This window comes from Poecilia formosa, unplaced genomic scaffold (genome assembly GCF_000485575.1).
Source record: "Poecilia formosa unplaced genomic scaffold, Poecilia_formosa-5.1.2 Scaffold473, whole genome shotgun sequence".
Taxonomy (NCBI): domain Eukaryota; kingdom Metazoa; phylum Chordata; class Actinopteri; order Cyprinodontiformes; family Poeciliidae; genus Poecilia; species Poecilia formosa.
In genome coordinates this window covers 212,898-238,968 of record NW_006800412.1, presented here as the reverse complement: position 1 = coordinate 238,968, position 26,071 = coordinate 212,898, and the positions used below count along the sequence as shown (strand labels likewise).

Genomic DNA, 26,071 nt, shown 5'->3' with positions numbered 1-26,071 from the left:
TAGCTCGTTACTGACTGGTTAGGTGGTTACTGGTTGGTTAGCAGCTCGTTACTGACTGGTTATGTGGTTACTGGTTGGTTAGCAGCTCGTTACTGACTGGTTAGGGGGTTACTTCCTGGTTAGCAGCTGGTTACTGACTTGTTACTAGTTGGTTAGCAGCTGGTTACTGACTGGCTAGGTGGTTACTTCCTGGTTAGCAGCTGTTTACTGACTGGTTAGGTGGTTACTGACTGGTTAATAGCTCGTTACTGACTGGTTAGGTGGTTACTGGTTGGTTAGCAGCTCGTTACTGACTGGTTATGTGGTTACTGGTTGGTTAGCAGCTCGTTACAGACTGGTTAGGTGGTTACTGGTTGGTTAGCAGCTCGTTACTGACTGGTTAGGTCGTTACTGGTTGGTTAGCAGCTCGTTACTGACTGGTTAGGTGGTTACTGGTTGGTTAGCAGCTCGTTACTGACTGGTTAAGTGGTTACTGGTTCGTTAGCAGCTCGTTACTGACTGGTTAGGAGCTGGTTACTGGTTGGTTAGCAGCGGGTTACTGACTGGTTAGGTGGTTACTCACTGGTTAGGTGGTTACTGACTGGTTAGCAGCTGGTTACTGACTTGTTACTAGTTGGTTAGCAGCTGGTTACTGACTGGTTAGGTGGTTACTGGTTGGATAGCAGCTCGTTATTGACTGGTTTCCAGCTGGTTACTGATTGATTAGCATTCCATTTTCCTGCCTTGGGGTAAACAGTTTGGTCACCAGTCCCTGGTGTTGATATCTGAAATGCAGAAGTGGACGGATGGACAGCAGGACAGGGACGTTTCAGAACGTCCTCCTGTCTGCGGGCCAGACTCTGCCCTCTGGACATCCTGTCTAGGTCTGCCTGCTTCTTTGTCTTTATGTCCATGTGTGTCCTGCAGCTGGTCCACCTGAGCGGACAGATGGAGCAGCTGGTCCAGCACCTGTCCAGGTGTCAGCACCTGGGCTGGATGAAGGTGATTGGTGAGTCAGAACCTTCCAGAGCTTTGAGGCGGGTTGGTTTGGCCCTTCAGTGTTGCTGTAGTGTTTCTATGGAGTTAGATTTCTTTCCCAATTATTCAATCAAAAAAAGCATGTCAAACAAAAAAGTTGTATTCAATCAAAAGGAAAAATTCTAACAAAAAAATCTTAACTTTTTAATCATAATATTTTTTTACAAAACAAAAAAATGTTTAGTTTTTTTAGTTTTTTTTTTAAATTAAAATCACTAATATTTGTTTGAAACTTTTATTTTTTAGGGATAGGATAGCGTAACCCTAACCCCACAACCCTAACACACACACACACAGGATTGCGCAACAGTTTTTAACACATATTTCCTCCAGATATATTTGGTATTTTCCACGCTTAATGCCACTCGACAGAGGTGCGCTGGTTAACGAATTCAACATAAAGACAGGCGAATATTACACAAGCCTAGTTTATGAGCTTTACCTAGTGCTAACATTAGCTAGCACAATATGCTACCGGGGATCGCGGCAGACAAAATATGTGACTGTCGTCATAAGTTGTGTAAGATTTCTTCTTTGAAACAGGGTGGACACTTTAGAAGCTGCTAAACGGTGTAGTTTTGTGAAGATTACTTACCATCACATTCTGTGTCCCGTCACCGAAGCCCTGCAGTTCGGGACGGAGTTCTGAGATCTCAGGGAGTCATCCGCTTTAGTCAGCGCTAACCAATCGGAACACGTCTTACATCGCTCGTCCTTAAGCCCCGCCCCGGATGTTCATGTAAGCTTCGCCAAAGCAAATAAAGTTGTATAAGCAGGAAAACGAGTTCAACCAAAAAACAGGAGCTTAAAAAAAATTTAGATTCAACCAAAAAATAAAAGTTTCAAACAAAAATTCGTGATTTCAATAAAAAAGTCTTTAAACATTTTTTTTTGTTTTGTAAAAAATTATTTTTATGATTAAAAAGTTTTTATGATTTTTTTGTTTGAAATTTTTATTTAATTGAATAATTGTGAAACAAATCTAACTCCATATGTTGCCACAGAGACGAAGAGACTTCATGCTCAGTTCCTCAACGCACAGCTGGAAACATTCTGGTGGAATGTTGGGACGTTTTCCTCATTAGAGAGAGAGAGAGAGAGAGAGAGAGAGAGTGTGTGTGTGTGTGTGTGTGTGGATGTTAACATTGTCCAAGGATGATGATGTCATATTGTTTCAGAGCTGAAGAGCGCCTCCATTCATTGGCTGTCCTGTGGGCAGAAGGCGGAGCCTGATGTTTGGACCAGGATGTTCTGCATCCTGTCGGACTCTCAGCTGCTGATGCTGGACGACCTGGAGGTCACACACACACATCTACACACAATTACACACACACACACACACACACAATTACACACACACACACACACACCTACACAGGTGTTTCAGGATCAGGTGGTTCTGAAGGTCAGCTTTGCTCCGATGTTAAAGTCCAACTGAAACCAGAACCAGACAGAACCGGACCAGCGTGACGTCTGATTGGTCTGTTCAAACATGCCGGGATGGATTTTAGTGGCCGGTTCCACGGCTGAGGGCGGGGCGTCAGTCTGGTCACATGACTATTTCTGTTGTTCAGGTGCATCCGCTGCTGCTGGCAGAGAGGGCGGAGACCTGCACCATCTGGTTGCTAAGATACACTCTGCACGTGGCCTCAGTGGCTCCTGGCCCCGCCCACAAAGGTAAGCAAGACCAATCAGAAGAAAGCGGTCAGAACCGCTTTTCTAAGACTGACTAACGGACTACTGAGGCATTTAGGGTGAAAATATGACTTTAATCATTTAACTCCTTTAGTTTCTATGACAAGCTAAATTACCTTTAATGTTAATTTTTTACAGTGCAACTTCAGCAGCGGTTCTGATCCGTGTTCTGACTTTGTGTCAGGAACTGGCTGCTAGGAGCCAGAGTGAGAGATCTTAATGGCCGTCCTGCAGCATCTGCTCTCTGCCACCAGGTGGCAGTGAATCCCAAGCACATTCTGACATTCGTCCAAGTTCTGGTTCTGGTTCTGGTTCTCTCTACGAAGTCACGGAGACATCAGATCAATAGTTTAATGATTTAAAGGAAGCTCGTCCTGTGCTCTGCTGTCGTCAGGGAGATGCCAGTTGCCATGACAACAGCTGTGTTACAGCTGAAGACTACAAACACTCCCATGATGCTCTCTGTTGCAGATGCTGTGGACAGAAGAGAGGGCAGACTGAGCATGTCCAGTGGCTCCACAATGGAAACGCACACCGCCAGAGTCACGGTGAGCAGGCTGCGGTTTCCATGGTAACAGGAGGTGAGCTGTTGGCTCCAGGTGAGCAGACTGTCTCCCCCTGCAGGTGACCCTGATCAGAACCATAATATGATCATGATCAGGTCCGGTTATTGATCCAGAACATCTCTGAACAGACACTCTTCTCCTTCCTCTTGCTGTTCTTCTTCAGGGGTTTCTGTCACGCAGACTGAAACAGTCTCTGCGCCGCCCTCGATCCCAACACAAACTGTCACGTCACTGCAGCACCAGGAGCGACCCGATGAGTACCACTGACGCCAGGTAACGTCTCGGCTACTGGAACTGACTGAGGTGGAAACCTCGAATACACTGACCAGGGGTACTTTCTACTGCTCCACCCCACTGAGTGAGCTACTAGTGACCGTAACAGCAACCTGGAGTGTCACATCAGCCCAGGTTGCCATACAGGGGAAGGGTGGTTATAGCTGTGCAGTGTGGGGGGTAATTCAGTCAGTGAACTCTGACCCGGATCAAATCCAGTCATGTTCATATTATCTACATCCTGAACCAGCAGCATGGACAGACCCAGTCTGTCACATCCCCAGGAATCCATGCTGTTCTGGCAGGATGGGGCCAGAGGGTTCTGCTTGGACCGATGGTTCTGATGGTTCTGTTTGTTCTGATGGTTCTGTTTGTTCTGATGGGTCTGTTGGTTCTGTTTGTTCTGATGGGTCTGATGGTTCTGTTTGTTCTGATGGGTCTGATGGTTCTGTTTGTTCTGTTGGTTCTGATGGTTCTGTTTGTTCTGATGGGTCTGATGGTTCTGTTGGTTCTGATGGGTCTGATGGTTCTGTTTGTTCTGATGGTTCTGTTGGTTCTGTTTGTTCTGATGGTTCTGTTGGTTCTGTTGGTTCTGTTTGTTCTGATGGTTCTGATGGTTCTGTTGGTTCTGATGCTCCTTCTTCCTCCTCTGCTCCTCGTCTAGCGGGGGGGGAGGGGGGATGTAGGGCAGCTTCACTGCAGGGGAGGGGCGACTGCTGCTGGGGGAGGGGGCGAGTCAGAGACAGGGAGACATAGGGAGAGAGAGAGAGGGAGCGGTGATGCTGTGAAGCTTCATCAGCAGACGGACGGACAGACGGATCAGCAGCTCCTCCATCTTCCTCCATCTTCCTCCTCCTCCTCTTCCTCCTGCTTCTGTTTGCTGCTGAAGGAGATCATGTCTGCATAACACCCCTCCTCTTCGTCCTCCTCTTCTTCCTCAGGATGCTCGGTGAGTCTCATCCGCCGTCTTTGTCCTCTGACAGATGAAGCTGCTGGGAGACGCTGCGTCTTCAGGGACGGTGCCTCTGCTCTGGGTGTGTGTTGTTCAGGCTGCTCTGTTAGCATGCAGCTAATCCACTGTTAGCAGGCTTAGCTAAACATCACACACACAAACACACCCAGGCAGGCTCTGTGACTGCTGCAGCCAGCTGGCAGGACGACACCTGGTTCTGGTTCTGGTTCTGGTTCAGGTTCATGACAGATCCGGATCAGCTCTGAGTTTACAACCACAACCATTGGGTCCACTATGGAGTCAACCCGTCTTTTCTGGTGTTTATGTGATGCTGGGTACAGGGCTGAGTGGTTGCTAGGCAACACACACCTGTAACCTGCGACAACAAGGTGTGTGTGATGTCAGCATCACCCAGAACCTCAGCAGAGGAAGGTTCTGCTCTCTTTCTTCAGCCCAGTTGAACAGAACCAGAGCAACAGAACCCCCAACTGATACACAGTGAGATGTTTGGTGGTTCTGTCCACAAGAACCGATCCGTCTCAGGTTTTACTGAAAACACTGCAGAAACTCTGGACTGACTGAGAACCAACAGAACCATTTCAGTTTTAGATTCCCTTTCTTACTAAGTCTGTAGTTTGAACGTACTTCCATCTCTAACACCTTGTCCCTAGGGGGTCCGGAGGGGTGCTGGTGCCTCTCCAGCGAACGTTTCGGGTGAGAGGTGGGGTCACTTGGACGGGTCGCCAAGTGACCCCGCCTGAACCTAGAGCTGAACATACTCTATGGTGAATATTTTGGTGTGTTTACTATAACATTTATATTCATTTAAAAGAATTGAAATTGCCCTTTAGCTAGCTGCTGAATCAGAAACCTCAATCAGAGACCAACTTCAGCTCCCTGTAATCCAGGATATTTCGGCTTGGATTACAGTAAAATCTGTCTCAAGAACACGTCAACACATCTGATGCATGTAGCTTGCAGATGTTGTTTGTCAACAATTTTCCTTCATAAAGTTTCTTTAGAGAAGAATGTACGAGTCACGTGTGTCCAGCCTTGGCATGCTAGTCGTTAGTCTAACAATGCCAGCTAGTACCTGCTAGTGCTGATTTCTCAGTTACCAGCGCCGGCCTCTTAATTAGATCAGTAGCTTCAGAATAGATGTAGCCTCTTGTGACCATGATGTAGCCGTCGCAGGATGCACAGCAGTCTGCCACTCAAACTGCACCACACCACTACAGGGTCCACGCTGCCAGCAGGGGGCGCCACAGCACAGAGCTGCCCTCTAACCTGCTGTGTGATTTTCAGGTGTGTGATGCAGCGGCTGCGTTGTGGTAGCCAGGAGTCATTGCTAAGCACCGGCTGCGTGTCATCGCTGGAGCTCAGAATGGACCAATCAGTGATCATCAAACCCGTCCACTCGTCCCTGCTGGGACAGGACTATTGCTTTGAGGTGATGCCCGCCCCTAGCACTGTGGTACTGCTGCATATTTACTACTACTGCCAGTCCTGCTGGCCCACTCTGGTGACCCTGCCTCTGTCTCCTAGGTAACGACCTCTACCGGCACCAAGTGCTTCTCGTGCCGCTCAGCGGCAGAGCGAGACAAGTGGATGGAGAACCTGCGGCGGGCCGTCCACCCCAACAAGGACAACAGCCGGCGGGTGGAGAATGTCCTGACGGTGTGGGTGATCGAGGCCAAAGACCTCCCCGCCAAGAAACGGTAAGGTTCTGGTCCAGCAGGATGCTCTCAGTCCACCCGGCTCTACAGCACGGTGTCGTCCTGCAGGTACTTCTGCGAACTCTGTCTGGACGACAACCTGTACGCTCGGACCTCCTGCAAGCTGAAGACGGACAACATCTTCTGGGGGGAGCGCTTCGACTTCAGCAGCCTGCCGCCCGTCTCGTCCATCACCCTGCACCTCTACAAAGACACGGACCGCAAGAGGAAGAAGGACAAGAGCAGCTATGTGGGCCTGGTCAACATCCCCGCCGCCATGGTGACCGGCCGGCAGCTGGTGGAGAAGTGGTACTCTGTGAGCACGCCCAGTACGCTCCGAGGTACGTAGACCGCCGCCAGTTCTGGACTGTGGTTCTGGTCAACATCTGGAATCAGCTTCATCTGGAGAAAAAGGACTAAAGGCTTTTGATTCACCTGCCTGAAGGAAACACCTGGACAAGTTAGTTAGTCCAGAACATTCACATGAAAGAAACAACATAACAGTGGCAGATAAAGCAAAGGGAGGAGAGGTTGTAATCCAGACCATAATAATCAATGTTCCATTTAATATTAATCGAAGCAGGAGGACTCTTTGATTTACAGGAAGTGAGTTTTTCGGCAGCGTTGCAGTTTTCTGAAAGTTTGTTCTACATAAGAGCAAGGTTGACCTAACTCAATGAATGTATCTTGGTGCTAAGCCATTCGGTGATTCTGCACCAAGAACCACTGAAGGAAACGACACAAAAACCTCTGAAGACACTGAGAGCAACTTCCTTCTTCACCAGATGGAAACAAGATGGAGGCGTCAGATTTTAGCGGTTGGAGGATTTCTCTTTAGGCTAAAGACCAGAAGCCATTTCTGCTGCTAGCACTAGGCTAACATCTTAGCTTTGGTTGTATTGTTTGGTTGTACAGCGCAGAATGCCCTGCGCTGTAGTTCACTTAATGGTTTGGTCTCCGAAGAGCTTAGCGTTCACATATGCATTCAAACCGAACCAGAGTTCACTTCAACCGAACCTAGGAGGAGGTTTGGATGACCAGAGGTCAGAGGTCGATTAGCATTCAATCCTCACAAACCAAACTGGACTTTGACTAGGCAGACGGAGTGGAGTCGGATTGGAGTCCAGATAAGGCGGACTGGAGTTGGGTTAAAGCGGACCGGAGTCGGGTTAGAGCGGACCGGAGTCGTGTTAGAGCGGACCGGAGTCGGGTTAGAGCCGACCCGAGTCGGGTTAGAGCGGACCGGAGTCGGGTTAGAGCCGACCGGAGTCGGGTTAGAGCGGACCGGAGTCGTGTTAAAGCGGACCGGAGTCGGGTTAGAGCCGACCCGAGTCGTGTTAAAGCGGACTGAACTGGGCTGCTGTGATCTAACCCATACAGTCTGTGTTCTGGGCTCGGCCGATGGGAGGACTCGCTCAGTTTTTTTAGTTTTAGTGAGAATCAGTCATTTAAGCTTCCTGCTTTGATAGATCCTCATGTGACTGATTAAACCAGGACGTTGTCCTGATCTCCAGCTAGAACATCTGGATGACGGTCAGATCAGCTGGTTCCAGATGTTCAGTAACCTCCTTCTTCCCCGACCTCAGCCAAGTCGTCGGTTCCGACGGTCCGGGTCAAGGCCCGGTATCAGAGCATTGTCATCCTGCCGATGGAGCAGTACAAGGAGTTTGCGGAGTACATCAGCGCCAACTACCTGCTGCTCTGCTCCACCCTGGAGGCCTCCATCAGCCTGAGGGCCAAGGAGGAGCTGGCTGCTGCTCTGGTCCACATCCTGCACAGCACGGGCAAGGCCAAGGTAGCCCCGCCCACTCCGCATAGCCCCACCCCTATTCACCAGACGACACCCACCTCCACCTTCCCTTCTTGCCTTCAGGACTTCCTGACAGACCTGATGATGTCGGAGGTCGACCGTTGCCGTGACAACGATCAGCTGATCTTCAGAGAGAACACGTTGGCCACTAAAAGCATTGAGGAATACCTGAAGCTGATTGGCCAGAAGTACCTGCAGGACGCCCTGGGTACGCGCTCCCAGAGCCGCCAAGCTTCCTCAGGTGAGCTCGTCTAAACGCCGGCTCTGTTTGTGCGTCCAGGTGAGTTCATCAAAGCTCTGTATGAGTCTGACGAGAACTGCGAGGTGGACCCGTCACGCTGCGCGGCCTCTGACCTTGCAGAGCATCAGGCCAACCTGAGGATGTGCTGCGAACTCGCCTTCTGCAAGATCCTGGACTCTTACAGGTGAGCACCACACAGGTGATTGCGCTGTTTAGTGTTCAGTGAGTTTCAGTGTTGCTCCGCCCACTCAGGGTCTTCCCTCGGGAGCTGAAGGAGGTGTTTGCCTCATGGCGTCAGGAGTGCAGTAACCGGGGGCGACCAGATATCAGTGAGCGCCTCATCAGCGCCTCGCTGTTCCTCCGCTTCCTGTGCCCCGCCGTGATGTCGCCCTCGCTGTTTGACCTCACGCAGGAGTACCCCGACGAGCGCACCGCCAGAACCCTGACCCTGATCGCCAAGGTCATCCAGAACCTGGCCAACTTCAGCAAGTACGTCTGGGCTCTTATTTTGAAGGGACTGCATGCCTGGGTTCAGATCTGGGAGGAGTCGGCATGTTTCTCTCTGGGAAGCCAGTGAGAAGTCATATGGAGTTAGTTGGTCTACAGGAGTCCAGGCCGCGCCTCTCCAGGGCGGCTCCTGCTGTTTAATGTTGCGGTGTTTCCACCTGTTGATGTGCCGGTCTCACCTGTCGCTGCAGGTTCGGCACCAAGGAGGAGTACATGCTGTTCATGAACGACTTTGTGGAGCGCCAGTGGAGCAGCATGCAGCGCTTCCTGCAGGAGATCTCCAACCCCGACGGGCTGAACCACACTGCCGGCTTTGACGGCTACATCGACCTCGGCAGAGAGCTGAGCAGCTTACACACTCTGCTGACCGAGCTGGACCAGGTAACACCTGCCTGCCAGGTAAGAGAGATGGCTCACCAGGCAGCTAGCTAGGGGTAGCCCTGGTAGCGCAGCAGGTATTGCAGCAGGTAGCCGGGTGCTGAACTTGTGCTGTCTCTGGTTCCCCCCCTCCGTCTGCAGTCGAGTCTGTCCAAGCTCGGCCCGCTCCCTCGGATCCTCAGAGACGTGTCGGCGGCTCTGGTCCACCCTGGAGGCGTGGTCGGAGCTGGGGGCGTGTCTGTGTCATCTCCAGACCCTCAGCGGGTGGTGTCCCCGCCCCCTATGTCCCCACCGCCTCTGTCCCCGCCCCTGTCTCCTCCTCTGGCAGCCTGCAATCCTTCTGTTGGCCTGCAGGGCGGCGTGGGATTAGATGGAGGGTTAGTCTGTTCTCTGCATGCAAGAGCAACATGAGACCTTAGCCAGAGGTTAACTCTGAGTTTAACCTGAGGTCCAACTTCAGTAACGTCCACTTCCTGTCTCCATGTCCAGCTGCGTGGACTTCACCAGACTTCCATCTCCGACTCCTGAGAACAAAGATTTGTTTTTCGTCACCAAAGGATCTAGCCTGCAGCCTGCATCAGGTGACCTTTGACCTTTCCTCCTCTTTGTTCCAGACCAGCATTGTCCGACCCTCCTCATGATGTCACTTCCTGCAGGTATGCGAGGCTCTCCGGCTCCGAGCTCGTCTTACTCTGAGCCCAACGAGAACGAGGCGTGCTACGACCTGGCCAATGGCGGCCGGAGGGAGGGGCCGGAGCTGACCAATGAGAGCCGCAGCCTGTCTCTGGTGGACCTGCAGGACTCCTCCCCCAGCGACGCCCCAGACGACGCCCAGTGGCAACGCCGGACGGGGCTCCTCCCCCTTTCTTTCCAGAACCCTGTCTATCACATGACCACCCCATCGCCCAGGCAACCGCAGCAGCAGCAGACAGACGCCACGCCCTCTGATGGCTCGGTGGGCTCCCAGGGAAACTGCGAGGAGCGTGGCGTCATGGCGACCAAGCCGGCCTTCCTCACCCAGATGTCGGTGGGCGTGGGGGGGGAGAGGGGAGAGAGGATGTCGGCCATGTCGAGCAGCAGCAGCGGCGAGGAATACTCCCGCCGCGCGCTGTCTCTCACCGACACACTCTCAGGTACGAGTCCACACCGTCACACAGGCCACCGCAAAGTTCAGGAGTCGTCTTGTGACCTTTGCCCCGCCCACAGGTAGCTCGGCCCCCCCTCGGCAGAACTCAGGTCCTCAGAGACGCATCGATCAGCCGCCGCCGCCGTCCTCGGCTCCACCAGGACCGCCGCGAGGTCGCACGCCTCCCAGCATGCTCAGCGGGGGAGGCTCCGCCTACCCTCCACGCCCCGCCTCCGGCAGTATGATGTCATCGAGTCCCGATTGGCCCAACAGTGGCCAATCACGTCTCAGACAGATGTCGTCATCGTCCAAAGGAGACAGCCCGGAGAAGCAGCGGCCCGCTGCCAAGGTAACGCACCTGGAGACACTCGGGTGGAAAGAGATCCTGAGTCCAGCATGACCCGGTATAACAGAACCGGGTCGTGTAGAACAGGATGGAGTTCTGCCAGCGTTCAGAATGGGATGCCAGTGGCTCCAGAAACATGAAGGTGCTGCCAGGCCGGTTTGGGTCAATCAGAACCTTCTGGGTCTTTGGTTTCGTCTTTTCTATACTTCCTGAAAGGAGCTTGTTTCGGTCCTGGCTCCTCCCAGAGGTCCGACTGAGCAGAACCTCCAGGAGGGATCATGTGATCAGACGGCGGTTCTGATCCGTTTGGGCCTCAAACTGGGCAGGTGTTAGAAAGACGAAATCTGGTTTCATATCCAAAATGTCCTCTCTCCTGTCTCATGTCCTTTGAGGCGTAAATGAACTGTTGACCTCTGACCCCTGATCCAGCTCTCCTCGTTGGGTCGACCCGGTCATCAGAACTTCATGCTGGGAAACATCCAGGTTGTTCATAAGTTTCCACTGGCAGGCACGTTGCCATGGTAACTACATCATTCAGTGAGGTTGCTATGGTAAAATGTGAGCAGGGTGTGATACCATGGCAACCAGCCTGACCGTTCAGAACCAGAACCGGGTCTGTCCATGTGTCCAGGCTCCGTCTCCCTGCGCGTTGGACCGGACCGCCGCCTGGTTGCTCAACATGAACTCTGCATCGTCCTACGGCGAGGCGGAGGATGATCGTCATGACGACGCTATGGTGGAGAAGGTAGAGCCGGTTCCGCTGTTGCTCGTATGAGTGGGTTCTGGCGGTTCTGACCCGGTTTGTGTTCAGTACCAGCAGGAGATCGCACTACTGCAGGAGAAGCTGCGGGTGGCGGCGCTGCGCCAGGAGGAGTGCGAGGCCCGCCTGGTGGTCCAGGACCAGCAGAACCAGCGGATGCTGCAGGAGTACCAGGTAAGGGGCTCACCTGGTCAGATCCAGGTCCAGGTGAGCCATGGAAGCGGGTCACAGCTGGTCATGTGGTCTAGCTGGGTCACATGGCTCAACTGGACCAATGGGATTGTGTTCCAGGCCCGGCTGGAGGACACAGAGAGCCGACTGAGGAGGCTGCAGGACGACAAAGACCTCCAGATGAACAGCATCATTAGCAGGTATGCTCACCTGGCTGCTCACCCGTCTCACCTGGCTGCTCACCCGTCTCACCCGTCTCACCTGTTCAGGTTGATGGCAGTAGAAGAGGAGCTGAAGAAGGATCACTCTGACATGCAGGCTGTGGTGGACCAGAAGCAGAAGGTCATTGAGGCTCAGGTAAACACACCTGACCTTTCACCTGGTTCTCATCGTTTTATTAACCTTTAACCCTTACAGGTGAGGCCTCACCTGGCTCCCCCGACCGAACCTCACTGATAACGCTAAGTCTGTCAGACGATCAAGGACCCAGAGCCGGTTCTGAGGACCCAGAGCCGGTTCTGAGGACCTGACCTGAAGACTAACTCAGTCAGTCTTCCTGCAGCCTCTCTGGATGTTGGAACCCAGGTTTCATGGTTTAAATGCAGCCAGAGATTTCAGACCGGAACACTCTAGTGTTACTGGATCTGTGATGTCATCCTCTAGAGCTGTGATGTCACCCTGCAGCAGTCAGTGTCTCCTCTTCGACCTTTGCCCTCTGGCGTACGGGGATGAACGGGGCCTGGAACATTTGTTTTCTGCATTCTGTCCAATTAAGGAGCTCCTGACGTCACTTCCTGTTTGTTCCTGTAATTCTTCCAGCCCAGTTCCCAGCATGGCCACTAGGGGCAGCGTTCACCACAGCCTGGGCTGGAGTTTTAGCTGCATGACTGAAGAGTTTGTTTTCTTTACTCTAGCAAAGGTCAAAGGTCACCACCAGGCCATGTGGCAAAGGTCAACGGCCGGGACTCAAATGGAGGACTGAGGCCTACCTGGTCACTTCACCTGGGCGGCTGCCGCCCAATGAGACGCTGTTAGCTTCAGACCTTTTACTTGTCGGCTGACCAGGAAACAGCTCAGCTGCCATTCACCTGTCATACACGTCTCACCTGTCCCACCTGTCTCTGTCTCCCAGGAGAAGCGGATTGCCAGCCTGGACGCTGCCAACACCCGCCTGATGGCGGCGCTGACCCAGCTAAAGGAACGCTACGGCGTGACATCACAGAGGAACGGCCTGTCTCCTAGCAACACGTCATCTCTGCAGATCACAGAGAACGGCGAGTTCCGTAACTCTGGCAACTGCTGAGAAACTGAGCTGTGATTGGCTGACACTGCAGGGAAGGGCGGGGCTTACCCCCCCCCACATACAGCAAGAGGCGGGGCTTAAAAACAGACTCATTGAAATTAACCAATCGGGTGGAACAGACAAGCTCATCGAATGTCAGCTTCTGCACCACTGAAATGACCTCTGACCTGATCCCACCCTTGTTGCTAGGTTACCCTCACTTCTTTTTGTTTTGCATGTTCCTCTTTGATGAAGTCTGACTTCATTTCCTGTTTACGTTTAGATCTTCCCAACAAAACCAGAACCTCACCTATACCCAGCTATACTGGTCAAACTGGACCCCCTGGTTCTGGTTGGCCCGGACCTGCCAGTCCTCCTGATTCTACAGATGTACTTAAAGGCACAGCTGACCTTTAACCTGCAGTCAGAGCCGCTTCGTTAGCTTAGCCTAGCTTAGCACAAAGAGCAGCAGCGGGTGGAAAGTGTTAGCCTAGCCTAGCTCCAAACCCTGCAGTGATTGCTTTGGCCTCTTTGGGCTTCCGTAGCTTTGAGTATTTAATTCCCGTCGACCCGGTGAGCCGGTCCAGAATTAGACGCTAGTTTGTGTTGTTTCAGAGAATTTTAATGTAAACCACAGATTTTATTGTAAACAGTAAAAACTTTAACTTGTGATGATGATGATGATGATTTGTGCACCCCCCCCCCACTGTGGCTTCTGTCTGTTCTGTATCCATGAGCCTCTGTTTGTTATTTATCTACAGTATTTATAAGGAGCTACAATAAAACCAGAAACCAGCCTGTCGCTGTGCTCATCTACACACACACACACACACACACACACACACACAGGGATAACTGGGTCACTCTGGGCTTTATTCACTCTGCTGCAGTGTAAACAAGAAGTGACTAAGCAGGAAGTGATGTCACAGGGCCTGCAGGAAGCGCTCCAGTGGGTCCTCACTCCAGTAGTCGTGGTTCCAGCCCAGGAACCAACCGGTGAAGGTTGGTGGTTCAAATCCTTGCTTCAGGGTCACGATGGGGGTCCGCGGGTCTCTGCCGGCCGGGTCGGTTCTGATGTAGCGCTCAGCTGGACACAGAGAGACCTGTTAGGCACCGGACCTGCCACAAAAGGTTCTCACTGAACCGGCTCCTGGACCAGAACCGGTACCGAAACCGTCTCACCTGTTGCGGCGGCTTCCGTCTTCTCTTCCTCGTGGGCCTCGTTCCCGATCCAAACGAATACCTGCCGGGGGACACGGTGAGCCGCCGGTGGAGCCAGAACCTGGTTTCCATGGTGACGGCGGCGAGGAAGACTCACCTGGTCCCAAGTGTCCAGGATCATGACGTCATCAGGAGCCAGGTCATCCTGGGTCAGTTCTCCCGGAACCTCTTCCATCTGGACACAAGGAACTGGGTCAACCAGAACCCACCGCGGCTAACCCCCTCGTAACCTTGGCAACCACCAGCCAGGTCGGCCGAACACACCTGGTGAGCGCCAAGCGTACCTGGAAGGTGCCGGTCTTGTTGGAGCAGGCGAAGAGGCGTGGCGGATGGGCGTCCATCTTGTTGCTGAGCCGAGGGGCGTGGCAGTAGTCGTCCTTCCCACCCAGAACTCCCCAGAACCCGTCTGGAACCACAGCCAGCCGTCAGCGCCGGCTCAGGGCCGCCCGACACTTTACATACCTGCCGCTTACCTGGCTCCTCCCCCTCCTCCAGCAGGGCAGGGTTCACCTGCAGCACCTGGGCCAGGTGTTCGGCCCCCTTCGCCTCTGCCGCGCTGCTGCCCCGCCCCTTCCACAGCCACGCCCCCCCGGCCGCCGCCAGCAGGAACGCATCGTTGGAGTTCAGGCGGGACGAGGACGGGCCCACCTGCAGCACAGCAGAGTGGTTCGGTTCTGACCGGTCCGGTTCATATGGCAGGCTGGGTTCTGAGCAGCTTTGAATGGATCCAATGAAACCCTGACAGAGATTCTGACAGAACCGTAAACTGAACTGGATCGCTGAAGGTCCAGGTCCTTCATGTCTGAGGAGGACAACACACCTGGACTGGATCAGAAGGTTCTGGAGTGGACTGGACGGGTAAGATCAGAGAACTGGACCCAGTGGCTGAACCCCAACACCTGATTGGTCAGGAGACCCGACTCACCTGGACCCCATCTTGTGCTGGAGACTTTTGAGGTTCTGGTTCTGGATGATTTTCTGCTGAATGGAGCTGCAAGAAGCTAAGGGGTTATGGATCTGACCCGTCCGGGTTCTGCTGGTCTCACCTCCACAGCCCGGGTGTCTCCAGCTGGGTTGGACCGCACCTGGAACAGGCGGGTGTCGGCGGCGGCGGACTGGCCGCCCTCCCTGGAGGTGCCGCCCTGGTACACCACCATCGGCTGACCTCCAAACAGGCTCATCATGTGGGCAGGCTCTTTGCCTTGGACCACCCTCACCTGGGCGGACAGGTGACAGTGAGGTGCTGGGAATGCTGGTTCCCAGTTGGTTCCGGTCACCAGCTGGTGATCAGAACCACACTGCTGTGGTTCTGATCACCAACTGGGAACCAGCATTCCCAGTTGGTGTACCTGAACTGCTCCGCCTCCCAGTTCATTGTCCAGCTCGACGGCCAGAATGGCCGATGCCGCGGTTTCGTCCTGACTCGACTCCGCCCCCTGCCTGCGGAGGAAGCAGTGGAGAACAGGTGATGTCCTGCAGTACCTAGGCTCGCCAGCAGAGGGAGCGTCGTCTCACCAGATGTAGACGATGTGGCCCTGCCTGCCGCCATGTTGGTACTGGTACAGGATCAGGTAGCTGTCGCCGCCGTAGAACTGACCAAAGGTAGCCGGGTCCACCAGAACCTTACCGGACCCTTCGACCCTCCAGATCTGCAGAGAGACAGACAGATGGTCAGCTGCTCCCGTGTCCGAAACAGGAAGTCTCCAAGCTGACACAGGAAGTTCTCTGTACATTCGATCACGTTACGAGGAGGTCGGTTCTGACCCGAGTCCAGTTCTTTTTAACTCGAGGTGGTTCTGAGTGAAAGGGATCCTGATGGGTTGGCTGGCAGACCTCGGTCCAGTTGTATTTCTCCTGTCCAACGATCCAGTGGACCAGAACCAGAACAACCATAGGAAGCAGAGGCAGTCCTCACCTTTTTGTCTCCGTCTCCTCGGTCCACCATCCCGTACTGCGCCGACATGGAGTCCGATTGGTGCAGCTTGGACACGTCAAACGGCACCTGTCCAATCAGAAGAGTCGGGTTTCAGACTCGTTTAGGGCCTTTTGGATCAGATCCAGAACCCCATTAGCTTACTTTCTCAATCTTTGCCACCTTGTTGGAGACGTAGGCCGTTCCCATGCCGACGGTGTCTTCAGCGTCCCTCCAGTTCCTAAAGAACTGCTTGAAGAGAGGAGTCTCCCCGGACTGAGGAAGGACCTGGACCTGAGGGGGACAGAGGTCAGCTCCAGGTCCGGGTCCAAGTCCGGGTCCAGGTCCGAGTCCAAGTGTGGGTCCAGATCCAGGTCCAGGTCCAGGTTCAGGTCCGGGTACAGGTCTGGTCCAGGTCCAGGTTTAGGTCCGGTCCAGGTGCTCACCTGGGTGTAAGGTGGGTACTCCATCTGCTGGATGAATTTCTCAGAGTTCTGCAGGACGGCCTGCCGCTCGGCGTCGTTGGCGTCCTTACCTGCACACAGACACGTCACCCGTCAGCAGGACAGCTGGTGGCCTCAGGTGAGTCCCGCCCAGTATGATCATGACCTCTGACCTTTCCAGACAAAGATGCGTCCGTTGGTTCCGTTGTCGAGGATGAAGCACTCGCTGGACTCCAGGACGTGTTGGGGGAACGGGTTCTGCTCCGACACCAGGGTGACCTCCATGTCCCCGCCGGCATTGGACACCTGAGGGACGCCGAATGCAGGTAGACAAACCAGTGGCAAAATGGAAGTGACATCACGAGCTTAGTGAGCTGGCAGGGAACTGCCGAATGTAGTTACCTTGTAGAGCTTCGCCACCTTCCTGTTGGACGCGTCGGTCTGGGTGTCTTCGCTGTGGGACTCAGGGAGGTCCGGTTTGTCTCCCAGAACCTGGACAGGGAGGCGACAGGAGCAGCAGGTGAAAGTCCGGCTCCATTGTGGCAGCAAAACTAGTGGCAGGTGGGGAATTGATCCAAGAGCCTCCAATTATGGCAGTAAAATTCCCACCGTATTCCAGCACCGAATACGGCGTACGCAGACGACACCATGCTGTTACGTTAGTCAGGTTTTAAGACGCTGGTCTGAGGTCCACATGGTGGACGCCTGGTGGACGCCTCAGGGCCCACCAGCTACATCAGAACCGACCTTTTGGTTCTTTAAAACTGTCATGATTCACCAGTGTTTTGGTGACCTTTGACCCCTGATGCTCTCGAATTAGAAGTGCAGAAAGTTCTGGTCATGTGATCACCTCTATCATCCTGTCTGGCTCCGCCCCCTCATCGACAACCTGGAGGTTGGCCCGCCCACACCTCTCGTTGTCACGGATACTCTTAGAGACCTGTCAATTAGTCAGTTTGTCAGCAGGTATGTTATGACATCAGAATAATGTCATTGTGTGATGTCACCACTCACCAAAGTGGCCTTCAGTTTCTCAAATCTGTTACTATGGCAACCGGACCACTGGATGATTTCCTGTTGGATCAAAAGAAGGTTTAATCGTCCCCCAGGTGTCCTCACCTGTCCCCCAGGTGTCCTCACCTGTCCCAGGTCCAGGATGAAGCTGTCTCCCTGGTTGAAACTGTCCCAGCTAACAGGAACCTCTGTTGCCCTGACAACACGGCGACCTTTGACCTGGAGCAACCGCTGAACTTCCACCTCATTGGTCACCACATGATTGAACCCTGAGGCCACGCCTCCATTCTGTTCGACCAACAGGAAGCAATGTCATCAGGGTGGCAGTGAGGGGCCGTCAGACAGGAAGTGGGTGTGGTGTGGTTACCATGTAGGTCAGGCCCGTTTTGAAGTATCCACTGAAGGTCCCGGACTCATGGCCTTGGACCTCTCGGTACTGGACCGGTGCCCCCTGCAGGAAGTCGTCCATCTGAACAGCAAGAATGGCAGCGGCGCCGCTTTCATCCTGAGAGCACTCGGAACCTGCAGCCCAACGGCCAATCAGAGAGCAGAAGGAGAGTCACCTGGAGCGACCTGACCGGGTCTGCAGAACCAGAACCCCCTGAAGAACTATAGCAAAGCTTGGTGCCAAGACCGATTCCAGAGTCTCCTGAGGAATAGTAGCAGTCTGACCAGAGCTCGGTCTGTCGCCATGGTAACAGACAGTGAAGGTAACCTCCGAGCCTCGACGCCAGGGCCTCGGTTTTGCCCGGGGCCTCGGTTCTGGACGCTGTAGCCCCACCCACCTGGTCTCACCTTGCCAGTAGTGCAGGTCGTACTGCAGGTCTCCTCGGCGGTTGCTGGTGCTGCTCAGAACCAGGTAGGCGTCTCCGGTGTAGAACCGTCCATAGAGACTCTCAGGGACAGGAGCCAGGTCCATGTTCTCCACTCGCCACACCTGAAGCCCCGCCTCTTTACCTGCTCGCTCAAACTCAGGATGGAACACCATGATGTCACCTGCAGCAGGCGGGGCAGAAAACATCACCTGTTAGGCCCGGGGAACACTGACCCCTTGACCTTCTGGCCTGACCCTCAGAGGAAGCTGAACTAACCCCACCCACCACCTCCCCGGCTTTAAGATGGAGCGCACCCGCATGCTAACTTTGCTCCTTAAGTGCTGCAACAAAAACACCTGAGATCATGTGACCATAACCATGGCAACTGCTGCCAGGGGTGGTTGTGTTCCGGCCGATTTGGACCAGAACCAGAACTCTCATGTGAGTAGATCACAGATTGGTCAAGATTCATCACCAGAATCAATGTGTCTCAGAACCGGGCCCAGCGGAACCTGCAGTCTGGATCCGTTTAGAAAGAGGAAGGAGGTCAAACCTGATTGGCTCAGAGCAGACAGGTAACAACAGGAAGTTCTCTGTTCTCTGCTGTGGGTCCAATTTCAACTGGACCTGCTGGTTCTGGATGAGCTCCAGACCCATCCGAGTTCAGGCAGAGGCCCGGCCCGGTTTGGCCCGGTTCCTTCAGCTCACACAGAAGAACCAGGAAGTCCCTGGGCTCAGCAGCAAAACCACAGAGAGAAGACACACCTGTGCAGGTAAACGCACCACACCCACACACAACATTCCAGTTCAACTGCAGGTTCTGCTCGGTTCTGACCCAATAACTTTTCCTCTACTGGAGGAGGAACCTCTGAAAGATTAACGAGGAAAACAGACTGATGAAGAGGAGCTGGTCTTCCTGGTTCTCCGCACCCAGGTGTTCTCCAGGTGTTCTCCAGGTGTCTCGTCCTGTGGTCCTGCTGCTACTAGGTGTGTCGTTGTCCTCCACTCTGGGATTTAAGGATTTAAGTGCCTCTCTTTCCCTTCAGAGAGCTGCTGATACTGGAGTTGAGTGAAACAGGAGACACCTGGAGAACACCTGGAGAACAGCCCTGGTTTAAACCCAAACAGGTAGAAACTCACCTTCGGCGTCTGTCAGGAAGTCTTCCTCAGCCGGACTGGAGCAACTTTGACACGCAGGTGTGGCTGCAGGTAACGTTACCTGTGCGCCCCTCCCCCAGCAGCAGCAGACACCCCCGGCCTGCAGCGGCCGCTCCCGCCTGCAGGGGGCGCTGCACTCTGAACGGAGCAGCAGATTCACTTCATGTAGAACCGGTCCGGACCCCATCCATGGTCCGGACCTATGGATGGAGTTCTGTTATCAGAACTCGGGGTTCTGATAACAGAACCGGGTCAGGGAGAACAGAACCAGCAGTGACCCTGCATCAACGGTTTCGACTCGGTTCAGACCCGTCTCACTGAATCTCAAACTCCAGTTTCGGATTATTTATTTTCCAACCGGACCAGGTCCCTTAAACGTCACATCCGGAAGTGAACACCTGAAGTTGTAATTTGAAAGCTCAGACCGGAAGTTGTGAGGTGGCCGTGGCTGCGGGTCAGGGTTCGGGTCTTGGTGAGGCAGTAAACCCGACCGGACCGGACCTGACCTGTTTCTGGGAGGATGGAGATGTTCAGCAAGCTGAGCGGCATGTTGCTGAACGCGCTGGAGACGGTGAGTCAGCGGAAATTGGCATTATGTGCTTCCGGTGGTCAGTAAAAAGTTAAATTCTCGAACAGAGACGGAGGACAGGGACAGGAGGACATGGAGACAACCTGTCCCCATCTCTGTCTGTCCTCCTGGGTCTCCGCAGAAGTTCCCAGCTGCAGTTTTCTTCAGGAATGTAGCCGGAAGGTAACTGCTGCTAATGCTAACTGTTTACCTGGAACTGAGCATGCGCAGTGGCTGAAGCTGTTTAAAGTTTATAAGTACATCTGAAATTAGTTTATCCGTTGATTTCTAAAGAGACTAATGAACTGATGTCACCCCGGGTTTATATCTATGGGGTGAGGTTCGGTAGTTTTGGGTCGGCAGAACCACAACACCTGATATATAGCAGGCCGATTTAACATAAAATCGGCTTCGTCTGACTGACTGTAAATACATCCTGGATATCTAAAAATCAGTTGACGAGACAACTGATTTTAGGATAGGGTTAGGGGGTTATTATACTCTGACTGCCCTGAGTATAATAAGATATCTCTGGCTAAAAAGCGTCTAGATTAAAAAAATGTTCCAATGTCTGTAATTCATCTGGAGAAACTTTGAAATGAATCAACATCAGAATTTCAGTTCTACAAAGTTTTGCTGAGTTATTATTTACTTTGAAGCTATCTGTAATTTAAATTGCCCCAGTCCAGTCTTGTATTAAATACATTTTAAGATATCTTTAATTAGAATTATGACCAGTCAGAACAGAAAGGGAGATAATTTAAGTTAACAGTAATTTTTATTAAATCAGTTCATATTTCTTATAACTTCATGAATCTAGAGCCGATGTTTTCCAGAGGGAGCCGACCGCCGACCTGCTGGACTCCTTCATCGACCACTGGAGGTCCATCACCAACTACTACATCCAGACCACAGGTGAGCAGCCTCACCTGCAGCCTCACCTGCAGCCTCACCTGCAGCCTCACCTGCAGCCTCACCTGCAGCCTCCTGACTCTGTGTGTGTGCAGATGACAGCCGCCCCGCCTCTCAGACCGACATCCCGTGGCGTCTCAGGCAGATGACCGACATCCTGGTGTATGAGGAGAAGCAACAGGTGACTAGCTCCGCCCACACACCTGTAACCATGGCAACGAAGCTGTCCGACCTCATTGGCATCGCCTATATTTCCTTCAGTCCCGGCCCGGACTCGTCCCGGTTCAGTCCCGGTTCAGGCCCGGTCCCGTCCCGGTTCAGGCCTTGTCCCGTCCCGGTTCAGGCCCGGTCCTGCCCTGGTCCCGTCCCGGTTCAGGCCCGGTTTAGGCCTGGTCCTGCCCTGGTCCCGTCCCGGTTAAGCCCCGGTCCCAGCCCGGTCCGGTGTCATTGCCTGTCTGCTTGTCCAGGAGGAACCGGGTCGCTGCCTGGAGTTCCTGCTGCAGAACCGGCTGCTGGAGACGCTCTGCACCTTGGGGAAGGCTCAGGTAGGCTCACCTGCTGCTGCTGGGTCAAAACCAGAACCATAAGACCTGTGGCCGGGTCTCATGGTCTTCCTCCTCCTCTTCCTCAGTACCCTCCAGGGATGAGCCAGCAGGTGCTGCTCTTCTTCTCCAGGCTGCTGTCTCAGATGCAGAAGCCTCTGCTGCAGCTCGTCCCCGTCCGCACACCTGTACAGGTGAGCAGGTGATCTACCTGTGAACAGCCTCATTCCTGGGGCAGGATAGGTGGGCAGGACCAGCTACCTGGGGGAGTTGTGTCACTTGACTTCCTGTTTGTGCTCTGCCCACAGAAGCTGATTGGCCTCTGTGCTCTTCCTGGTTCCTGCACTGAGAAGGAGGAAGCTCAGTTTTTATTGGCTGTTTGCTCCAGAGTGTCACAGGATCCACACATGCTCAGATACATCCTGCAAGTGAGCAGTTGATTACATCACTTCCTGTTAATGGAAGTGATTACATCACTGTTAATTACATCACATTCAGCAACAGCAGGATGTGATGTAATAACATCACATCCTGCTGTTTCCAGCCCCCAGATCGACTGCTAGCGTCCAATCAGAGCACAGATGCAGCCAGCTGCCAATCAGAAGCCTCTGCCTCCAGTGCTGTCCAATCAGAGCGTGGGCTGCTGTGGGTTCTGCTGCAGCTCAGCAGCAGCCAGGTGGGTTAGCGGTTCTGTTGGACCAGGTGGAACCGCTCAGGTCCACTGCATGTTCTCCCTGTGCATGGAGGGTTCTCTTTTTGTTTCAGAAGATCAGATTAGAAGAATTTATTGTCATTGTCGCAAAAACAACGAAATTGCAGTTCCAGAACAACCATCCATTACACAACAACACGAGGGGGTAGTTGGCTGAGGCCTCGCAGCCTGACAGGAGCCGCCTTGCAGGAGGAAATAGGAAAAATAATAAAATCATCAGGTAAGGAGAGGGAAAAACGGCCCATCGCACACTCTGCTCTCTGCAGGGCAGCTTGAGATGAAGAACAAAACCTCGGCACATATAGACAAAACGAGCCGGGTACGACGAGGATGTGTGACGTGCAAATGGGTCTCCTGAGAGTCATGTGTGTGTCAGACCATGAGCCCTGGCTGAAGCATGTGATTGTCTGTGAGGATGATGTCAGAGTTCACCACCAGCTTATCAGTTCAGGGCCACAGATGTTCCAGGCAGGGGGGCAGCAGAACAGAGTCTTCTTTAGACACAACAACCAGGGGAGGATCGCTGGCCAGCCAAGCCCAGCCCGGGTCCAGATTCAGATAGCAGAAAGTTGTTTAGGTCAGGCTGACATCAGTTTACCGCCTGCCTTGAAAGTCTCGCTGGAGCTTCTCAATGGCAAATCCAAGCAGCCAAATTTAGGGTCTCCTGCCTGATCCAAGCGAACAACGGTCACACCGTATCCATTCTGAGTCCGAGATCCGCTGGCCGGCCTCGGTCCTGTTCCAGGATCACACCCAGTCTGCGCTCAGCTCCCGTATCATCTCAGTCTGAGTGTTGATCGCTCTGCAGATCCCATCAACCGGACCCGGCAGCCTCGAAGTGGCCAAAACTGCCACCGGCATCTTCTGAAATATCCGATAAGCCAGGTATCCGCCAGCTCCAATAAGCAGAAACCCTGTTATCATGACTCCAGTCATCTACACGTCTTCAACATCCTCGACTGACGGCATCGTCAGACACACGGTCTTCCACTTCCATCCAGAATCCATCGTGTATCCAGCAAAGAATGTCCCGTCGGGACACGAAGGTTCCCCTTACCCGGTTTCTCAGTTGGGTTGAGAGACCAGCTGACCAGATCCATAATTTGCAACTTTGGAAGTTATTCAAAAGAAAGACTCTAAAAACACGGGACACAGACGCTGAGCAGGGAAGATGGGGAGGACAGGAGGACAGGGAGACGGAGAAGGTTCGTCCTCCTCCTTCGAAGGACAGAGCAGAAAAAACTTTGCTCTGTCTTTTTGTTCTCTCAGGGTTAGGGTAAGTCAGAAACATGACTGTCAGGTTAATTGGTCTTTATAAATTCTGCTGTCTCTAATCACCATGGTTACCAATCAGGGTCATGCAGACGATGTGCTAATGTCCTCCGTCTGTCCTCTGTGTCCTCCAGAGGCCTGCGGTGCGTCTCAAGGCGTGTGAGGGCCTGCTGCAGCTGGCGTCCCTCCTGGATGTTGGTCCTCCATGTCCTCCCTGTCCTGCAGGTCCTCCCTGTCCTCCCTGTCCTCCAGGTCCTCCAGGGGAGCTGTGGGCTGCTGCAGCCCAGCTGGGGCAGCTGCTGGCTGGGCGGCTGCAGGAGCTCTACTCCCTGCTGCCTCTGGAGGAGCTGCAGGCTTCCGAGCTCAGGAGCTGGCCCCGCCCCTCGTGGAGGTAGACACCACCTGGTTGGCTCTCTGGTTGCCGTGGAAACATGGTCTCCATTCTGACCCCTGTGTGTCCTCAGATCAGAGTCTCAAGCCGATCACATGACCAGGTTCCTCACCTGGTTGGACTTCCTGGATGAGCTGACGGCCGACGCTCCTCAGGTACGCTAATGTCGTGTGCTACAAGATAGTCAGGTACTATAGTACTACTATAGTGTAGTATCACTATGTTAGACCTAATACAGTACTACTAGACTACAATAGTACCACTCACGTCTCTGATTGGACGTCCAGGCGCTCTCCCTGCAGGTGTCCCAGTGCGTCCTCCAGCGGTGGCTCATGGAGACGCTTCGTCCTCAGCTGCTGAACGCGTACGCTCTTCTCCTCTTTCTGCTTGTTTTCACCTGAGGGGGCGGAGCCTAATGTCCAGGTGCCTGTTGTCCAGGTGCCAGCGGAGCGTCCTGGTGTCCACATCCGTCCTCTGCTGCGTCGTCAGACTGGTCCGGTCTCCGTCTCTGCTGGACCAGCTGCTGGAGTTCCTGCTGAGGACGCCGTCCGTGCTGCAGCTGCTGCTGCGGCACTGCGACCACGCCTCTGACCAGGTGAGGCTGCAGGACACGCCCACAAAGCCCCTCACCTGGCCAGGCTGGCCCACCGAGTCTCTGTCCTCAGATCAGCATGGCGTCTCTGTCTCTGGTGGACGAACTGCTGCAGAAGCCTCACAGGGACGTCCTGGACACGCTGGTGCTCTGCTTCCTGGAGAGCCGCCATTACCTGACGTCACCTGCGGGGGGCGCCGAGGACCAGCAGCCCGACAGCGACGGCAGCAACGACGGCCAGTATGTCCAGCTGCGGTACGCGCCGTGGGCGAAGGGCCGTCCTCCCTCTGACGACTGTCTCCTGTCCTTCAGAGACCCGGAGGACGACCCGTTCTTCTCAGACGGTTTCCCTGACGACCACCTTCCTCCTCCTCGTCTTCATCAACCTGCTGCCCCGGGCTCCGCTGCTGACATCATCAACAGGTAACAGACCAGGATCAGACTGACCGGACCGGACTGACCCGGACCGGACTGAACTCCATCTTTGTGCCCAGTTTCCTGGGCCTGGTTCCGGTCCAGGTGCGGTCCGCCCACCTGCTGCAGGACGGAGGCTACGAGTCGTACGTCCTTGACGCGCGCTCCTTGGTAAGAGACTTGCCTGCTGCTCCAGGTGCTGACCCGGATCAGGTAACAAACACGAAACAGAACCTTCTGACTGAACACAGGAGTTCTGGTTCTGTTCTGCAGTCAGAACCAGGTGGAGGCTCCACCCCTTCAGGTGTGTCGCCCTGATTGGACGACCCAGAGTTTGATCATAAAACAAAAACCTGGTTACATGTCAGGCTCAGCTCACCTGTGGCTCCTCCCCCTGCCAGGTGAGCCAGTGCCAGGCTCTCTCTCTCCAGTGGGTGTGGCCACAGACTCCTCCTCCTCCTCCCACCTGCTCCTCAGGTGAGGAGGCACACTTCTTTGAAGGCCACCTGCTGAGAGTTCTGTTTGAACGTCTGGGACGCATGTTGCAGCAGGTAGGCTCACCTGAAGTCTCTCCTGTGCCGATCCTCACATGACCCCGACTCACCTGTGCAGGTGTTGTGTGTTGGCAGCCGTACGAGGTGAACCTGCAGCTGACGGGCATCCTGTCCCGTCTGTGCGCCTTCAGTCACCCGCTGCTGGACGAGTACCTGCTGGACCCATTCATCCACCTGTCCGCCGGCAGCCGCTCGCTGTTTGCCGTCCTAGTCAGGGTGAGTTGACCGTAGAGCCAGCGCAACCAGAACCGCCCCGACCTGCTGCTCTGACTCACCCTATGTCTGTCTCAGGTGGTAGGAGAGCTGATGGAGCGCATCCAGCACGTAGCCGACCTGCCGCAGCGCCTACTGGACACCAGGAGACACCTGCTGGGTCTCCACCTGGACGCCAGGTAACTGTCTCTGCAGAACAAGCCGCCGGACCCGACCTGGACGGTTACCTGGTGGTGGTAGCGGGTGACGTAGCGGGTGACGTAGCGGTGACGTAGCGATGGTGTAGCGGGTGACGTAGCGGTGGTGTAGCAGGTGGTGTAGCGGTGGTGTAGCAGGTGACGTAGCGGGGGAGTAGGGGGTGGTGTAGCAGGTGACGTAGCGGGGGTGTATGAGGGGAGTTAGGAGGGTGCGGAGCGGTGGTGTAGCAGGTGACGTAGCGGTGGTGTAGCAGGTGACGTAGCGGTGGTGTAGCAGGTGACGTAGCGGTGGTGTAGCAGGT

At 54.1% G+C, this 26,071-nt stretch overlaps 3 protein-coding genes across 13 annotated transcripts; 2 read left to right on the top strand and 1 right to left on the bottom strand.

The window, feature by feature from the left end:
* The first annotated feature begins 870 nt into the window (after positions 1-870).
* On the top strand, positions 871-13,635 carry LOC103156294 (disabled homolog 2-interacting protein-like). Of its 3 annotated transcripts, XM_016664203.1 has the most exons (22): positions 871-988; positions 2,196-2,314; positions 2,592-2,694; positions 3,184-3,260; positions 3,442-3,551; positions 5,809-5,953; positions 6,049-6,221; positions 6,288-6,559; positions 7,805-8,013; positions 8,092-8,236; positions 8,309-8,453; positions 8,522-8,758; positions 8,968-9,157; positions 9,296-9,531; positions 9,644-9,735; positions 9,811-10,287; positions 10,361-10,629; positions 11,258-11,371; positions 11,438-11,560; positions 11,678-11,757; positions 11,827-11,914; positions 12,690-13,635. In XM_016664203.1, exons 1-22 carry the CDS (start codon positions 886-888, stop codon positions 12,858-12,860), a joined length of 3,678 nt encoding a protein of 1,225 aa, XP_016519689.1. In that variant the 5' UTR covers positions 871-885; the 3' UTR covers positions 12,861-13,635. The 3 variants fall into 3 exon arrangements, with proteins under 3 accessions (XP_016519689.1, XP_016519690.1, XP_007578347.1); XM_016664204.1 differs by lacking the exons at positions 11,258-11,371; positions 11,438-11,560; positions 11,678-11,757; positions 11,827-11,914; positions 12,690-13,635 and adding an exon at positions 10,679-11,251 and having other exon boundaries at positions 10,361-10,648; XM_007578285.2 differs by lacking the exons at positions 871-988; positions 2,196-2,314; positions 2,592-2,694; positions 3,184-3,260; positions 3,442-3,551 and adding an exon at positions 4,302-4,500.
* A 56-nt stretch (positions 13,636-13,691) lies between these two features.
* On the bottom strand, positions 13,692-19,594 carry LOC103156293 (gelsolin). 6 transcript variants are annotated; one of them, XM_007578283.2, is made up of 19 exons: positions 19,385-19,594; positions 18,225-18,425; positions 17,797-17,951; positions 17,556-17,717; positions 17,430-17,489; positions 17,266-17,355; positions 16,818-16,907; positions 16,589-16,721; positions 16,419-16,507; positions 16,138-16,266; positions 15,976-16,062; positions 15,576-15,709; positions 15,410-15,500; positions 15,107-15,277; positions 14,534-14,708; positions 14,345-14,466; positions 14,158-14,235; positions 14,022-14,082; positions 13,692-13,926 (listed from the first exon to the last, which is right to left on the bottom strand). In XM_007578283.2, exons 1-19 carry the CDS (start codon positions 19,587-19,589, stop codon positions 13,763-13,765), a joined length of 2,397 nt encoding a protein of 798 aa, XP_007578345.1. In that variant the 5' UTR covers positions 19,590-19,594; the 3' UTR covers positions 13,692-13,762. The 6 variants fall into 6 exon arrangements, with proteins under 6 accessions (XP_007578345.1, XP_016519702.1, XP_016519703.1 ...); XM_016664216.1 differs by having other exon boundaries at positions 15,083-15,277; positions 17,430-17,717; XM_016664217.1 differs by having other exon boundaries at positions 17,430-17,717.
* Positions 19,595-19,880: 286 nt separating this feature from the next.
* On the top strand, positions 19,881-26,065 carry LOC103156313 (protein FAM160B2-like). Of its 4 annotated transcripts, none has more exons than XM_007578306.2 (18): positions 19,881-19,973; positions 20,807-20,885; positions 20,978-21,063; positions 21,350-21,427; positions 21,514-21,618; positions 21,733-21,852; positions 21,969-22,100; positions 23,543-23,606; positions 23,661-23,799; positions 23,873-23,954; positions 24,087-24,163; positions 24,238-24,394; positions 24,465-24,631; positions 24,704-24,814; positions 24,886-24,976; positions 25,207-25,356; positions 25,435-25,575; positions 25,651-26,065. In XM_007578306.2, the coding sequence occupies exons 1-18, from the start codon at positions 19,923-19,925 to the stop codon at positions 25,753-25,755; spliced, it is 1,935 nt and encodes a 644-aa protein (XP_007578368.2). In that variant the 5' UTR covers positions 19,881-19,922; the 3' UTR covers positions 25,756-26,065. The 4 variants fall into 4 exon arrangements, with proteins under 4 accessions (XP_007578368.2, XP_016519711.1, XP_016519710.1 ...); XM_016664225.1 differs by lacking the exon at positions 19,881-19,973 and adding an exon at positions 20,052-20,153 and having other exon boundaries at positions 24,102-24,163; XM_016664224.1 differs by lacking the exon at positions 19,881-19,973 and adding an exon at positions 20,052-20,153.
* The last annotated feature ends 6 nt before the right edge of the window (positions 26,066-26,071 follow it).

Coding starts and splice junctions, on each gene's coding strand:
- LOC103156313 (XM_016664224.1), top strand. CDS start 20,064: ATGGAGACAACCTGTCCCCATCTCTGTCTGTCCTCCTGGGTCTCCGCA. Junction 21,064..21,349: donor TGTATGAGGAGAAGCAACAG/GTGACTAGCTCC, acceptor CTGCTTGTCCAG/GAGGAACCGGGTCGCTGCCT. Junction 23,800..23,872: donor TGGCCCCGCCCCTCGTGGAG/GTAGACACCACC, acceptor GTGTGTCCTCAG/ATCAGAGTCTCAAGCCGATC.
- LOC103156293 (XM_016664213.1), bottom strand. CDS start 19,589: ATGGGGTCCGGACCGGTTCTACATGAAGTGAATCTGCTGCTCCGTTCA. Junction 17,952..18,224: donor CGACCTGCACTACTGGCAAG/GTGAGACCAGGT, acceptor GTTGGGCTGCAG/GTTCCGAGTGCTCTCAGGAT. Junction 14,709..15,082: donor GACCAGCAGAACCCGGACGG/GTCAGATCCATA, acceptor GCTGTGCTGCAG/GTGGGCCCGTCCTCGTCCCG.
- LOC103156294 (XM_016664203.1), top strand. CDS start 886: ATGTCCATGTGTGTCCTGCAGCTGGTCCACCTGAGCGGACAGATGGAG. Junction 3,261..3,441: donor CGCACACCGCCAGAGTCACG/GTGAGCAGGCTG, acceptor GTTCTTCTTCAG/GGGTTTCTGTCACGCAGACT. Junction 5,954..6,048: donor GACAGGACTATTGCTTTGAG/GTGATGCCCGCC, acceptor TCTGTCTCCTAG/GTAACGACCTCTACCGGCAC.